This window comes from Pseudochaenichthys georgianus, chromosome 16 (assembly GCF_902827115.2).
Source record: "Pseudochaenichthys georgianus chromosome 16, fPseGeo1.2, whole genome shotgun sequence".
NCBI classification, from domain to species: domain Eukaryota; kingdom Metazoa; phylum Chordata; class Actinopteri; order Perciformes; family Channichthyidae; genus Pseudochaenichthys; species Pseudochaenichthys georgianus.
The window spans coordinates 25,827,345-25,843,091 of record NC_047518.2 but is presented as its reverse complement, the minus strand read 5'-3'; the positions used below and the strand labels follow the sequence as shown (position 1 = coordinate 25,843,091).

General features: G+C 39.9%; 1 protein-coding gene across 4 annotated transcripts; it reads right to left on the bottom strand.

Annotated features, from left to right (window-relative positions):
* Positions 1-5,450: 5,450 nt before the first annotated feature.
* sp8b (sp8 transcription factor b) lies at positions 5,451-10,659 on the bottom strand. 4 transcript variants are annotated; one of them, XM_034103008.1, is made up of 2 exons: positions 10,621-10,659; positions 5,451-7,789 (listed from the first exon to the last, which is right to left on the bottom strand). In XM_034103008.1, the coding sequence occupies exon 2, from the start codon at positions 7,754-7,756 to the stop codon at positions 6,449-6,451; it is 1,308 nt and encodes a 435-aa protein (XP_033958899.1). In that variant the 5' UTR covers positions 7,757-7,789; positions 10,621-10,659; the 3' UTR covers positions 5,451-6,448. The 4 variants fall into 4 exon arrangements, with proteins under 4 accessions (XP_033958899.1, XP_033958897.1, XP_033958898.1 ...); XM_034103006.1 differs by lacking the exon at positions 10,621-10,659 and adding an exon at positions 7,995-8,391; XM_034103007.1 differs by lacking the exon at positions 10,621-10,659 and adding an exon at positions 8,043-8,391.
* Positions 10,660-15,747: the final 5,088 nt, after the last annotated feature.

Genomic DNA, 15,747 nt, shown 5'->3' with positions numbered 1-15,747 from the left:
ATTATAACAAATAAGAAAAGAGTATAAAAACACAATATAAACATCTCAAAATAGAAGACAAAACAGAACTAAAAGAGTGAAAATGTAAAACGTGACCGTGCATATAAATAAAATGTAGATTGTGAATATAAATCAAATGTATACTGACAAATAAAACACTATTGAAGGGCATATGCAATTAGATATAAATGTAAAATGCACAGTGAATAGATAAGTCCAGTTAACAAAAGAGAAGCTATGGAGCATGAGTTCTCTGCCAGCCAGAGGCGAGTTGTTATAAAGTGTTGTTGCTGTTGGCAGGAATGTTTTCCTGTATCTGTCCTTGTATTTCAGCTATTTACAAATGTGTTGCATGCCAAAGTGTATGAAAAGTAATAACCTCATTTATCCATTTGAAGGAAGCCTACTGTTTGTTTTACAACTGTTATCTTTGTCGATGCATATCTATGCTGACGTTTTAAATGTCCTGTCAGAGTTGTGGTCTTTGGATGCAGGCCCTGGCATCCGAGCTCTAAAGGAATGCAAGTAAGCCCTCTTGAGTAGATAATGAATTTTCATGTAGCCAATGTGGTCAGTGGCAGCAACAGGCTGGACTCCAAGACTAATTAAAATCCCCCACTAGAAAAGTAAACAAACTTTGTATATACTTCTGTTGTTTTTTTAGTTAAATGTCTCTTTGTTTTACATCATTCATACGAACCGGAGCTGTGCCTATAGCCGGTTTTAACTTGGATAATATAAAACTTAACAGCCACAATCTGCCCACCTCTCACATTCCACCAAAACACAGTTGCAATTATGTCACTGTCAGCACTGACTTTAGGATAGAGTATCTAAAGCAGAGGACAGATGTGTGAGCACATCCTGCACCCTTGTGGCTGATTTCAGAATATGGCAATAGCATGCTCTTCGTGATGATTTCTGGTTTTAACAAATCTTATTAAAAAAAAACAACAACAATGAACTAATCCTTATACTTAATGCCTGTGTATCCAAAGCCTAATATAGCTTATTCATTACATTACATGTCACTTGTTAGATGCTTTTATCCAAACTGACTTACATACTCAATACTGTGGGCAATCCCCACAGGAGCAATTTGAGGTGAAGTGTCTTGCCCAGGGACACTACGACATGCTGACTGCAGTGGTATACTGCAGTCAGCAGTGTGTAGACTTGTAAAACTAAATTCAAACACATACATGCTGCCGTTTAATCTTTACCATTTCAAAATGACTAAACCTTTTTAATTATGAAGAAGTCGGAGAGAAACTGTTCATATTGTTTATCTAAACAGACTGTGTATTCAGTATCTCACAAAAAATAGCTTTGTGTTTAACATTGAAGGATTGTTTAAATTGCTAGGTAAACTGCATTTTTACCTCGTGGATAATTAGATGCATTGTCATCAAGTAAGAGTAAAAGACAGTTTTCGGCTCACCGTTAAGAAAGTTACATATTTGTGCCACTTGGTGGAGCCATTTCTCCATCATTTATTTGTTAAGACTTGTGTGTGGTTTATATATTTTTTAAATCTAAAACCCAAGAGCTGTAGCCAATCAACCATGTATGCATTATCTGCTCAGTCAACCCCATTTTAAAACCCCTGAATAAAGTTGTAACTTGGAATTCTTGCTTGATATTTTGTTGGTTAATTGATGAGCAAAATAGATGCCATTCAATTTCCTTTAGATTACTCACTGTTGCAGCTATCTTTGTAATAGTCAACTTTAAAACTCCTTCAGTATATATTGCAATAGGGGTATCCATCCATCATTGTCATATTGATTGGAAAGCTTTGAAACCTGTTTGTAAAGGCTATGTCATTTGTTACAAAAATACAACTTTTAGCTCCAACAAAGCCAACAAAACATAACTAATAGTAAAAAACTAATTTCACTTTCACCAAGGTGTTGGATGATGTCTCACCTACTGCAGAAACCTGCATCCTGAGTGGAGCAGTCTGTTACTTTGTGGCCATCCTTTTATTTTCTTGCTTGTGGTTTATATAAGATTCAGCAGCCCAAAGGACATGGGGGTAGGGTTGGATTCACCACGAAACAACAGACGAAAATCCAAGTGTTTCTCTTCCATCGGCAGTGTTCCATAAAAAACGACTTTTCAGGTAGAAAAGTAGTTCTCTTTAATCCTGTATTTATTTTTATAGACACTTATGTGATGCATTCATTAAATCTAACCATAATCAGACCTCTGTGAGGTTCAGTCGGCAGGTATTCCACTCAGCGATCAGACAGGTGAAACGCCACCTGTGACGTAAATGATCTAGATTGCTGAAATCATTGTATAAGGACACCGCTGTCAGTGTTGCAGCAATTACTGTTAATTATTTTTGACTAACCTCTTAGCCTTGTCAAATTGCCTTTCCCGGGAGATTGGTTGGTTTGATGACAATGACAGTGCGGTTGGTGGTTTTAACCACAAAATTGGCCACAGATGCATCAACAGCGAGAGGTGTTATCTTATCAGAGCACTGATTTTGTGTTAGAAAACCTAAATACAAATCCTCATACCTATTGGAGCTGGAGCCTCAAAGAAGCTTTATTGAAGGCTGTGATTAAGCTTGATTTTATAAGGCAGAATACAACTTAAAAATCCCTGATGCATCCACATGTCTATCAACCAGTGTAGGATAATGTTATTTCCCTTTTGTGTTGATTGATAGATCAAAGCTGGGTTTGCCTGCTCACACACTACATCCACAGAGAGGCAGCTTTGCTTTATTCAAATGAGGGTAGGGACGGAAATCTCCTTAGAGGACCAGGTGAGTGGGAAGATGTTAATAACATGCCAACACAGAGCTGTGCACTCTCAAGACATAGGCTGAAAGGACTGTGTAATACTAAATGATCCCTTTATAACCGTTCATACTTCAGTCGTCTGTTGAGGCGGTTGAAAAGTTCAATGCTAATTATTTTGTGTTGCAGAAAGTTATATCTTATCTCATATGTTTGAAGCCAGTTTTGTGTGAATATATTATATATATATATATAATAAACACAGTGTGATAATAGTTGTGGTATAGTATATCAATGTATACATTGTTGAATATAATGTTCTGTAGTCCAGGTTTCTGTTACAAAAATGTATTTATTTTTACCAATTACTTTGCAAATAATGCAATCTTGCCTGAAATTTGAAAACACTTATCCTTCCTAAATCTGTACTAAACCAGTATAACATAAACAAAAACGATAATGTGGCAAACCTTATGCTTAATAACAAACTTGACAACATAACAAGGTATTTATGTTTCCCCATGGTTATTTTAATTTTAATATATTTTCCTCCTTGAGTGGTGGAAAGCCTTTGTGTATCTGACTGTACTGACGAAATGTAGCTACTCCAAATACTAAACTAAATTAGGTGGCACACATAATTACAAAATAAGCTTGTACGTATACATATTATCTAACAATCTCTGTCTGTAATTATTTGTTTTTTGAGTAACATAACAAGTAGTTTGAGGATGATTTTGTGTCCAATGTAACTGTGCTGCAGGCCTTAAATGTTTCCCTATGCCAGAGGGCTTCAGTAAATAAACAAAAATACTTCTGGACTTTGGCTTTGACTAAAGAAATACAGCCTTTCCTGGGTAGGACAAAAAAAATCTTAATTTTAAATTTCTTCTGTACGTAACTTGGATTATTTTAGAAATTAGACTTTATTGTCATTGCAGCATTGTGTGCTTGACTGCGTCGTCATTGAAAAAGTATGAACAGCGTATAGGAAGAAGAGGATCCAAAGGTGGAACTTTATCCCTCTGAGTATGTGTATGTTTCTGGACATTTAGTGTGTCAGAGGATGACAATTGAAAGTAGAGAGGGAGATGAAGGTCAACTACTGTAATTGTCACTATCATTATGGTGGGGTTTTTCAGAAAGCCCAGTTAGAGAGTGAATATTCTTAGCTCTGGAGAGATGTCCTGATGCACTGCACCTAAAAAAGCTGTCCTCTGTATTGGAGAGAGACACCTGTAGGTACTTTTACATTTATTTTTCCTATTATTTGAAACGTTTTGAAAGAAAACATCCACCTGATTACATTTAGTTCTATTCAGATTGGGCTTCAATCCTGTCTGAAATAACACTAGAACCTCAAACAGTAAATTGCTGGTGAAGGGGGAGGAAGTTTGGACTTTTTAATCGCTGTTGTTTAAACCTAGAAGCACTAGATGGCGCTGCAGAGCTGTGCATTGAAAGATGTCTGACAGAAGTTTGAAAGATACTGACTTTAGGTTAACATCACCTTCGACCGTACAAACAGAAAACGTACTAGCCTACTTAAAGTAATACAAGTAGGCTAATAGAAGGGCTGATATTTTCCAATCTTATAATTTTTTCTTAAAACAAAGTTTAAATAATGACTTGAATGTCAGTGCGCACAGTATCATTTTATTTTATGGGCATACATGTGATGCGTTAAAACTCAAGAAATAAAACATTTCAATGGGGAAAACTGGGGTTATCTCTATTATCAGTTCTATCTCACATAAACAATTAAAAAAAACAAATCTGCTTGCTTGGATAAAAACGTTGATAATAAACACATGAAATCTGTTGTCGTTTTCTGAAAACGTAAACTTTGAATTTTGTGTAGTTAATAGCAAGTGATCAAGTATAAGCGAAATCCTAAAATAACACTCCTCGCCAAAGAATTAAATTGTAAAACGCAAACAAATATGTTTCACATTACTTTCAATAATATACAATTTTATCTGTAAACACTAAATATAATGTGCATTCATTACCAACACAAAACGGAATAACACTTAAAATGTGTGCGTCATTTTAGGATGTCTGCTAAACTAAAACAAGTTTGATTACCATGGAAAAAACAGCAACCCTGAATTATTATATTGTAGTTTTTCTTGAACAACCAAAAGAGGATTGACAGCAAGAAGACGGGGAATTAAGTGAATTACGCGCTTGTTATGCTTCAAATATTGAATAAAGATAAAGTGATAGGTTAACATGTTCAGGCGGTTTGACCTGTGTTCACTTTGGCCTCAGAAGTTTGATGTTTTATTTTAAAGCTCCACCGAAAATCTGACAAAGACCGGATATTGTGCATTATTTTTATCATATTTTTTAATGTTCTATTAAACTGTTTAAAATCTTTTTTGAAATGTTAAATAATTTCTGTATGAGGCCTCGATCTTGCTGCAGGCCCTTTTCCACTCTGACTGTAAACACGTGTTAAACCATCTAGCTGTACACGGATGTCATGAAACACAACACCTGTTATTTCAATCATTATATTAAAAAAATAATACATAATGTGAGACAAAAATATGTAAATTCAAAAATGTTTTCTGTCGTCCAAACATAGATTTTCTCGACTCAACAATCAAACAAACGTGAGTCGATCAAGTGCTTCTGAATTCATACTGACTTTATTGAGTGGCTTACATAAAAAGCCATTCTCGGAGGGAAAAAAATATCATTGTAAAATTAAAATCACTTTACAACATGCGTACTTAAATTAAATGAGTGGGTAAACAGTAAATTATTTCAGAACCTTACAAATAAATTCAAAGTGCGCCTAATGATAGACCCCTAAATACAAGAAAACTCGAGGTTAAATATAACTCCCCACAATACATTTCATATGTCAAAGAAAAATCCAAGTACATTTCCGTATATTTTCAAATATTTACTAGAGTCCATATACAACTAGAAATACCTATACAAAATCGTCTCCTGGACAAATACATTACTCACCTTTACATTGGTCTGTAATTATTCTAACCTACATTTCTTATTATGTACAACACATTTTGAAGCGAAGTGTAAGTTACCTCGTCACTTACAAACTTGACTTGACGCACATACTGCAGGCTGTTGAATAGCAATATGTGATATAAACCTATAACTGCTCTTCCATTATCAAACGCTTGATAGGATAAAACGAAGCTATCCCATCCCGAATAGTTTTTACCACACTCTACAGGTATTTGTTACGAGCAGTCCATCCACAGGGACACAAATGAACAATTTCTCCTGCTCGATAATAAAGTGCCAGAGTTTGGTTTTGAACAATATATGTCAGGAGTAGCACAACTGTTCGGGCCTACATTTTTCACAGCAGTGTTAATAATATATGTTGCTTCTTCTATCCTGGGAAATTAAACATCAAGGTAGAATTCAGGAGTTTGAGTTGTGCCCTGTTCCAGTGTGCCCACAATAACACGTTCACACCGCAGAATTAATCAGAAGTTTCTGATGGTACAGCTATGAAATTATGTAATTAGTAGTCTTAAACACTTGGAAAAAGTCAAAGAAACGTAGTGGCCTATTTTCTCATTGAATGACAACACTCATTTTGAAGCATTACGCATACAGCAAAGTATGTCCACTTCAGTGTCTTCTCGGACAGTCCCCTCACAACACTTTGTTGTTTTACAGTTTTGACTTCACTGAGGGGAGTTTTAGAGGCCGTTCATACCGACCCCCTGGTTGGACTCAGGTGGGTGCAACAGGTCGGGGGAATGGCACGGAGGGCTCCCCGGCGCGCTGTGCTCGCTGTCGGTATCACTCCCCCTCTTCCCTCCGCTGCCCCCGGAGCCAGAGCCGGCGGACCCTCCGGCGCTGTGAGTTTTTACATGTTTGCTCAGGTGATCGCTACGCATAAATCTCTTGTTGCACACCGGACAGGCGAATCTTTTCTCCCCGGTGTGTGTACGTAAATGTCGCTGGAGCTCGTCGGAGCGTGTGAACCTCTTTCCGCAAAAGAGCCAGTTGCACACAAACGGCCTCTCACCGGTGTGCCACCTCAAGTGCGCCTTTAGGTGCGACGTTTTCCCGTAAACCTTCCCACAGCCAGGGATGTGACAGCTGTGGAGACCTTTCCTCCGGAGGCTGGCGCCCGCCGGTCCCAGTCTCTCCGCCTCCTGGCAGTTTGGACAGTCGCAGGTGGCTCTGCCGGAGTACCGCCGGGCAGATGACCTCGGAGACCCCGCTAAAGATGCAGGTGGACCCCCGGAGAGCATAGTCCCCCCTGCACCGGCTAATGGAGAGGGGCTTGTGTCCTGATAAGAGGATAGCACCGGCTTGAAACCGTCCATCAGATGCTGGCCGGTTGACAACAGGTGTGGAGAGGGACTTGTACTGAAGGCAGAGTGACTTAAACTCGAGTAATCAGAATTATATCCGCCCAGGGGAGAGTGCAAGGAGGTCTGGAGTCCACCGGAATGTAAGGACGATTGTAGTGCTGCTCCATTAGGGTTTTGAACATCAATCCATCCCGTTCCCACGTCCCACCACGCCGAGGCTCCGGTGGTCCCGACCTCTCCTGTGGGGATACCGGGATGAGACGATTTGAACCAGGACTCGTAGGGATGCGCGACACTCATCCTCGGGTAGATGCCCTGCAAACTGTCCACTGAGGTGTGCACCTTCGAGATAAAGACTGGTTGGTGGCTGTTGTCTTGACCGCCCCCCGAAACGGACGCTTGGAAAACAGAATAATCGTTTCCAAAGTGTGAACCGGGCGAGGCACCAGACGTGAGGGAAAAAGCACTGGATCCGGAGGAGGTGTTGGGGCAGAAAGAGTCCGAGATGCCAGGTCCATTGCGGGACACCCCGTAGCCGGACAGGCCGGATCCGAGGCTGCAGCTGCTCGCTGTGGCTCTTTTCCACGGGTGGAAGCCTTTTCCAAAAGACGAAACGGAGTTATCCGAAATAGTTGATGGTGAGGGGCTCGGGCTCCCTATTTTGTTGCATGTTGCAGCTAACATGGCTAAAGGAGTCGATCCTAATCTCGGCTCCTCCTGAAAGGACAAGACAAGTTGTGAGTGACTGGCCAGTTCAATAACTTTAACAGGTTCATCACATACATTTCTATGCAAAATGTCAGTTCAAAAGACGATGGTAAATTAGTTAACTTCTTCCCAGTTTTAAATCGAATTAACTGTTATATTAAAACAAATGTTTTAAAGTTTACACATCTTAGAGGAGTATATTATCACTTCCTACCTGGACGAACAGAAAGTAGACAACTGAAACGCGACACACAGCGCTTACAAATGCATGCCAAACAGGACACCAAGGAAAACATGCGTGTTTTTCGAGCACCAGGTCAAACTTCTATCCAGTCTACTGAGCCTCAGTTTTCTCATGCGAACCGCTTGCTGAAAATATAACCAACGCACTGCCTTTGCTGCTACTTTGCGGCTGCTGTAAATTTAATCCCTCTTCGCCGGACAATGACACGAACTAATTAAACCAGTAAGAAAGTCCTTTCGACTCACCCCTAGAAGTGAAGTTGCCATCACACAAAAACACTGCCCTCCTCAGAGGATCTTTTTATATTTATGAATCAGAGCACTGTTTTTTTAGAGGTGTGCAATACAATGATGCGTTCCGCCCATTCTTCCACAATTGTAGGCTCCTCTCCGGCTTTGAAGTGCCGCTGTGACACGGGCGACCAATCAGCGGCTCCGTCCCGCCGCACTGCCACATACTACCGTGAGGTCATCAATAGAGCGCCTCAGACAGCTCTCCACCCCCCTCCACCCCCCACCGCCCCTTCCATAATAAAAGACAGCGGAAGGAAGGTAAAGTTAAATGAGAGTGAATTAGGAAGGAGGAATTAGGGGGCCACTTATTGAAATTTTACAGAACATCACGTTCCATAAATGTAAAGAAAGCCGGATGATGACCTGTGCTTGGTGATCTAGCTGCTGTAAATACAAAGGGTTGGTAAACGTACCACACCGTCAAGAAAAAGATGCACAGCCATAATACTTTAAATACAATTAAACTCACATTTGTAATACTTTTACTATTTTCAAATTACTCCATCATGCTGCTTAATGTAGCAATTGATCTCCGTTGGAAGTGTCATGTCAACTCTTTTCCCCAAGCATAAACATTAGTACAGCTTTAACTGGGTCAACCTTACTTCATCCTCCGCATTGTATTTATTTAAGTGTATAACTTTATCCTGTTAGGCTGCTTGGGTGTTTTATTTTATTTTCTAAAAGCCTCATAGTTTTATTCTTCATTTTTACTCATCTTAGAAACGTATTTAGCTGAAATCACCAGCATTTTGCAAGTTTTAACTTCTAAAGAGTTAATATACACAAACTATTACACACGATATAAAGGCTGCATTGTTCTGGTCGTGGACCTACACGTCTCAAACTTTTACATTACTGTAATTGCGTTCAATTATCTTAACAGTTTTGATTAAAACTGGTGCTGCATTCCGGCGGAGGATTATTAATTTTATTATTATTAGTCTAAAACAACCGATGATGATGGTGATGATGATGGTGATGATGATGATGATGATGATGATGATGATGATGATGATGATGATGATGAAGAAGAAGAAGAAGAAGAAGAAGAAGAAGAAGAAGAAGAAGAAGAAGAAGAAGAAGAAGAAGAAGAAGAAGAAGAAGAAGAAGAAGAAGAAGAAGAAGAAGATGATGATGAGGGGTCGATGTAGTTGATTCTGAATCATCTTCACCATCAAGATTCTAAAGTAGAATTTCTCAGGACGGTTTATTGGCAATATAGACTGTTTTTGCTGCAGGTTGACTGAGATTATTTGTTAGACTAAGTGATTGCACTCTGTGTCAGAGTGAAAATAAAATGATAAACTTGTTATATTGAATTGGTTTATCACTTTGCCCACTGACATTTAGTTAAATCTACGGAGAACGCTCCTGTTACATAATAAGGACTTGTAGGCAAAACGTGTGTTGAACTCTGGGACTCTCTGTGGGCGCTATTAGCATGCAGTGCGCAGGGAGCATACATTTCATTTGAATTTCAAATTTAATAACGCAGGAGGTTTTTAATCATCCGCAGTTTTATTTGTTTGATATTAACATGCTTATTGACTGGGTCTGTTGACCAGCTTGGTCATTACAGGACAGGGAAAAGTTAATTAAAACGACCAGGGATTATTCATCACATCATCTGCCTAACCCATGTCGCTTCCTTTATTACACAGCGTGATAGATGGACTATCTGATTAATTCTTGTGTTTCTAGGATTGGACAACAGCATTTTGGATTAATTTGCTCTGCTTTACCTTCAGGTGTAAAACATGAAGGAGCTAAAACTGAAACAGCCGAAATTATTCATAATGTTGCACATTTCAAGAACAACTCCGAAACAGATTCAGCAACATTGTGCATGCAGTATTTTAAATGAATAATCTTACACCATGCACATGTAAAATCAAGTTGCTAAAATGTAACAATATACAATGATACATTTTACACATTTCGGACATTGATTTTAATCACTTATTAAATATATTTTAAAGGTGTTTTTTTTAACGTGTGTTCGCTTGTAAATGATTAAAGGGGAAAATAAAATCAACGATAGGCTTTACATTTATATGAAAGCAAGGACAGATTTTAAGATAAACGGAAAAGTATAAACACACACATTCACTTAGCGTATTGACGTTGGAGATAAGGTGGAACTTGTTTCGATCTGTTTTCTGCATTCATTATTTTATTTCCTTTAAACCTAACCAATCACAAAACATATCGAAAATGATAGTAAGCTGTGAACATTATGTAACAGCGCTTAAATGTGAATGAAATGTGACAAAGTAATGACGAGAATAAAACCTACATACCGTGCTCCTCCGCTCCGCAGCGCATTGATTGACCCTCGACGTTTGCTCTCAGCAGAGTAAAACACAACATCTCCTGCTGCCGGTGTGACTGCACCATGCCAGATAAATGTTACACTGGCACTTAAATTAAGAATAACTTGAAAAAATAACCACCGACACCGGTTTCCTCCGTATGCATGCATTCAAACAGGTTTATATAGATGCACATATTATGTGTGCATATAAATCGAGTATATATTTAAGCATGCGATAATTAAACACCTGTGAAAGATCAAACTGGTTTTCCCCTTTCCTCTTCCTCCTAGAGGGGATGGTGATACACAATATTATGCGCAATAGGGATTTTACGCATTTGGAGAGCAGGGTATTGGCTCTAGCTACAGGGGACATGTTGGCCTCCGGTGACAAATTACTAAGCGATCATACCAGCAAGACTGATGTCAGAGGTCAGTGTGATAACTGCTCGACAGGAAACGTCCTGCTGCTGAAGCTACAGAGGTACACGATATATTTAATCCAAGTGCACTTTAACATGGGATTGTCTAATTTATTCTAAGAGCATATCCAACAAAAAAATAAAATCTTTTGTTGCCTGTTGCGTTCAGCAGCATTGGGGTCGGTCCTAGTTCATTTGGTGTGCACAGGTTGTTCTTATCGCACGGCTGTAACTGTAAGACGCATTGAACAGATGTCCCCATTGAAGGCTTTCTACTCCTACACACATGGGCTATATTACCATCATGAAATCAAACTCAAAACCTGTCCCTTTCGCCACCATAATGACCGAGTTATTCTGGGCCGCTGAGCACGAACAAAGTGTGTTCAATATTGCGTGCTGCAGAATCACTCCGCTTAGAGCCCCGGAGAAAGGAGTCAACCCGAGATGCAAAAATATACTTTAATGTGATGATTTACAAAGCAACTCGGTAATCTAAAGGCCATCTTTTTCAAACAGATTTTCTGGGGAAAAACGGGAGGTAATCACGAGTGAATCACCACCAATTAAAAGAACGATGGTGCTCAGGGTGCATAGTCATACTTATTACAAACAGTAATTCAACGTTTAAAAGGGTGTATTTTTTAAAATCACTCACAACCATTAAGAAACATATATGCTAATATTAGTAGGTACATTTAGTACACTGGTATTATATTAAAATATATGGATGGATCTGACTGTTGCTCCATCAAAACATTGTTATACTGTCCTAACAGACAGTATATGAGTAAAGTATGCAGAGAGTAAGAGAGCAGGGTCTGTTGGTTGTTGTTTTCTCTGTTCACCAGGAGGTTGGAAAGAGCAGATGTCCGTCTGCACTGTGAGCTGCCAAGTGGGTCCGAAGCGGGCGGCCACAGACACAAGGGCCCAAATGGTGTGACAAAAGATGTGCAGGAAGCCCCTCTCCGCCTGGGTGAGCCACAGAGAGGGTCTCCCCTCTCTGCCAGCCTGCATGGACACTCTCAACACGAGCCAGAGTGGAGGCAGCAAAGCCATGTGTTGCCGGTTGGGATGCCTGGTACAGCAACACTCATATTCACACAAACATAAACACACATGCATATGCAGGAATGTGCAAATACAGGCCAATACCATCCTCAACTGCCCTCAATGCACACTCACACTTGTCAGCCTAAAGCATACACATATTAAAGCTTTTTCTGAAACCTTCATAGCAAGTCAGCTATTTTCAGGGTCACCTTTATCTCTTAAATGAGCTGCCGACAATGACGCAAAAATATCGTGACATGAATATTAATGATTTGAATACAGCCGAACAAATTGTAAACAAACATAAATAACCATCAATATCTAACTTAGAGACGGAGGGCCGTTTCTCCTGAAAGGGTCATGAACAGTGGGTGAAGAGGCCCTGAAAGTGTTCCAAGCACAGGTGTGCAGCATGGTCTGTACTGAAGGGGTGCACTGAACCATAAACAATGATATAAATGTCTGGCAAATAAAATGGCTAGTTAACAATCTTTTGACTGCTCTAACCTCTGAGCCTTTGTCGGGTATCGATCAGGCAGCTGTTCCTGGCTTTGTCTGGCAGGATGGGAGCATCTGGTTCCTCTTGGGATGAATGGAGAGAGCCGCCAACAAACTTTCTTCTGCCTTTCAAGTTGTGGCAGTCGGGAGCAAAAAATCAAAACAACAAGCTGTCCATTACCTCCTGTAGGTCAAACATATATATGTACTATATTCACATAACATACAATCATAAAATGAGCGTGACTGGCTCTTCAGGCAGCTTGAAAGTTTTAATTTAAAGTTGCTTGTTATATTTAACAACCCCCGGTGCAGGCTTCTTTGTTAGCAGTCACATTGTTGGTTTACATGGAAACCATGTAAATGGTCATTTAGATGGGCATAATTTCCCCCTTTTATTAAGATAATTGTATGTTCGATAACGAATATCTTTAGATTTGCAGTGGGTGTCATATGATGGGTCTTGTCATGCAAATATGTCAAGATAGGGTGCTAATGATCAGCCTCAGCACCTGTCAGTCAGAGCACGCCTGGCGGCAGAGCGTTGGCTTTCTATGCCCAGGACTTCAGGTTATATGGCTGCCTCCTGTAAGCACTCGACAATCCACCTCTTCTCTCACCAAAAGGAAATATATTCATATTTTCAAGATAGAGTTGAATAATCGTTTGGGCATTTGTAGGATAGCCTCTGTGAATGTTATGATCTTTATTTCCCAGGCTGAGATAATAGAGTTTCAAACCTGGCTATTTATGATAAACGGAGATAACAGTGTGTTTTGGCCCCATTTGGCTTGACTGCTACACATCTGCAAGCCACGAGGTCTTCTTATTGACTTTCATTGAGCCCAACATTGCACTTTGTCAGTGTGAGCGGCAGTCTAAGAGACAGGCGGGTGAGGCAGTCATACAAAGTGAAGTACTTAGGATTAGCCCAGGCTCTTCAAGTTTCAGTAATTATCCTCCTGGAGGCATTCTTGCTGTGTTGGATAATAATGAAAGTCCGGGTGTATGCCTGTCACCTCTCAAGTGTGGGTGGAGGAAGCATACGAGAGGCGCAGGACGGATAAATGTTTGCTTTGCTGTTATGTCATCCGAGGAGCACAAGAGTAAGACAAACCTGCATTGTTGGCTGAGCGGAGATGAAGCTGCACAAACAAGTGACACACAACTTCTTGAGTAGCTGTGGATGTGATAATGAAACATGTTCTCTAAAGGTGCTGTGTTCTGAGATCAAGTGTAATTACCAAGTGGCAGGTGTGTGTTTTTCATAAACAAATCAGGTGTATTTGTTGACTGTGAGTATCATCTGATTGGCGTTGATTATTTGTGAATATGAAATCATCTTCCTCTTTTGTCAGATATTCACACCGGAATATCAATTTGTTCCCCACTCCTGACATGTTGCTTCAGTTTATTTATCAAATCATCCTAAAAGTTTTACTCAAGAGCATGTTTGACTAAAGGCCCTTCAATCCAGCAGAGAAAACACAATGCTTTAATTAAGAGTCAGTCCGATTTCCCAGAGGGGAGATTGTCTTCTTCCATTAACTTAGTTTATCATATAATAAAGAGGTTGCCTTGTCCTTCTCTACCCAGACAATTGGTTTTAATCAGCCAGCAGGCCTTTCATGGCTGATAATTTATGCTAAATTGACAAGGGTGGAGGATATCACAGAAAATCATTATGACAGGGCTCAGGTCACTGCCTGTCACCATCTTGTTTTATCCTGTCCATCGAGCTCACGGGCAGCAACACAATTTAGAAATAAATGTGATGGAAATATTAGCTTGCCAGACAGCTTACCTCACGTCTTCCAAATAATAATTTAAAATGGATTTCATTCATCCTGTGGAGGTTTTGAGCACATGGTTGCTGTAGCCATTGAGTAATAGGGTATGTCTATTGTCTAAACAACACATTGACACAAAGCTACAACTGAAAATATCTCAATGGGTGTTCGTAAAATCAGACGCACCAAATAACCAACAGCATATTCTTCTGATAAAATAAATGGCTTTACTGTATATAATATAAAATTGAGTTGCTACAATGAAAAATGCATGTATGTGTAACAAAAAAGCAACAACACACAGCAACAGATTATGCCGGTGATTGCACGGCGCAGACCAAACATTTCTGTTTCGACTTTGTTTTTTAAGTGTGGTCTCTGTGAAGTGTGAAAGTACAAATTGTGATTTGAAGTGATGGGGGGGGGGGGGGTTGAGGTGTGGTGAGGAGGGGGTGAAGAGAGGGAGTTTCGAGATGAGCATGAGGAGGAAGCAGGGACACACTTCTCGCCTTGCAATTTAATCACTGTATACCCAGGGAAGTATTGACAGTTGTCCTGTGGAAGCTATTAAAGTTGCTGTCCAAGGTTAAATGAAATTGCAGTTTATCAAGGCAGCATTGAGAAAATAAGGGAATCTGTTCATGGCTGTTGATTAATGTGCAGCGTGATCAACACAAGGGGTTCATTAAGCTATACATCAACAGGGTAATTTAACATGTCATCGAGCCTGCTGTCGCTCCCCTTCACACATTCTGTGCATTGTGTATGTTCAGTGTGTGTGTGTGTGTGTGTGTGTGTGTGTGTGTGTGTGTGTGTGTGTGTGTGTGTGTGTGTGTGTGTGTGTGTGTGTGTTGAAATCAAGAAATCTGACCTCACATTTTGAGACGTAATTGTGCCTGTACGCCTTTGTGTTTGCATGATCGAAACTTTTTAATGCCTCCTGATATAACACAGAATATGGCATTGCATTAATCGCTTAAGTTAGGGGAATCATTTAAACATAGCATGAGAGATTTGAATTAATGTGCCAGTTTTCAATCAAGTATCTGCCTGAAGGCTTAGTTCAATGGGAAACTCGGGCACTTCGAATTTGTTTGGGATTTTTGACACAAATCGGACTGTTTTTCTCTCATCTCTCCTTATCCTTTATCAGCATAATGTCCATCTCATCACATCACTGCTTTGATCACTAGTAGTTTCACAGCAGCTGAGCAGCATACATAGAGTTATGCTAATCAGGCCTGGGACCTAGAGCTGTTTTTTTTTTTTTTGCCTGGTGAATTTGTTTACTGGTGGATAATTGATGGTGCTTGAGGGACAGGCGTGAGTCGGACATGAATCACGGGCGAC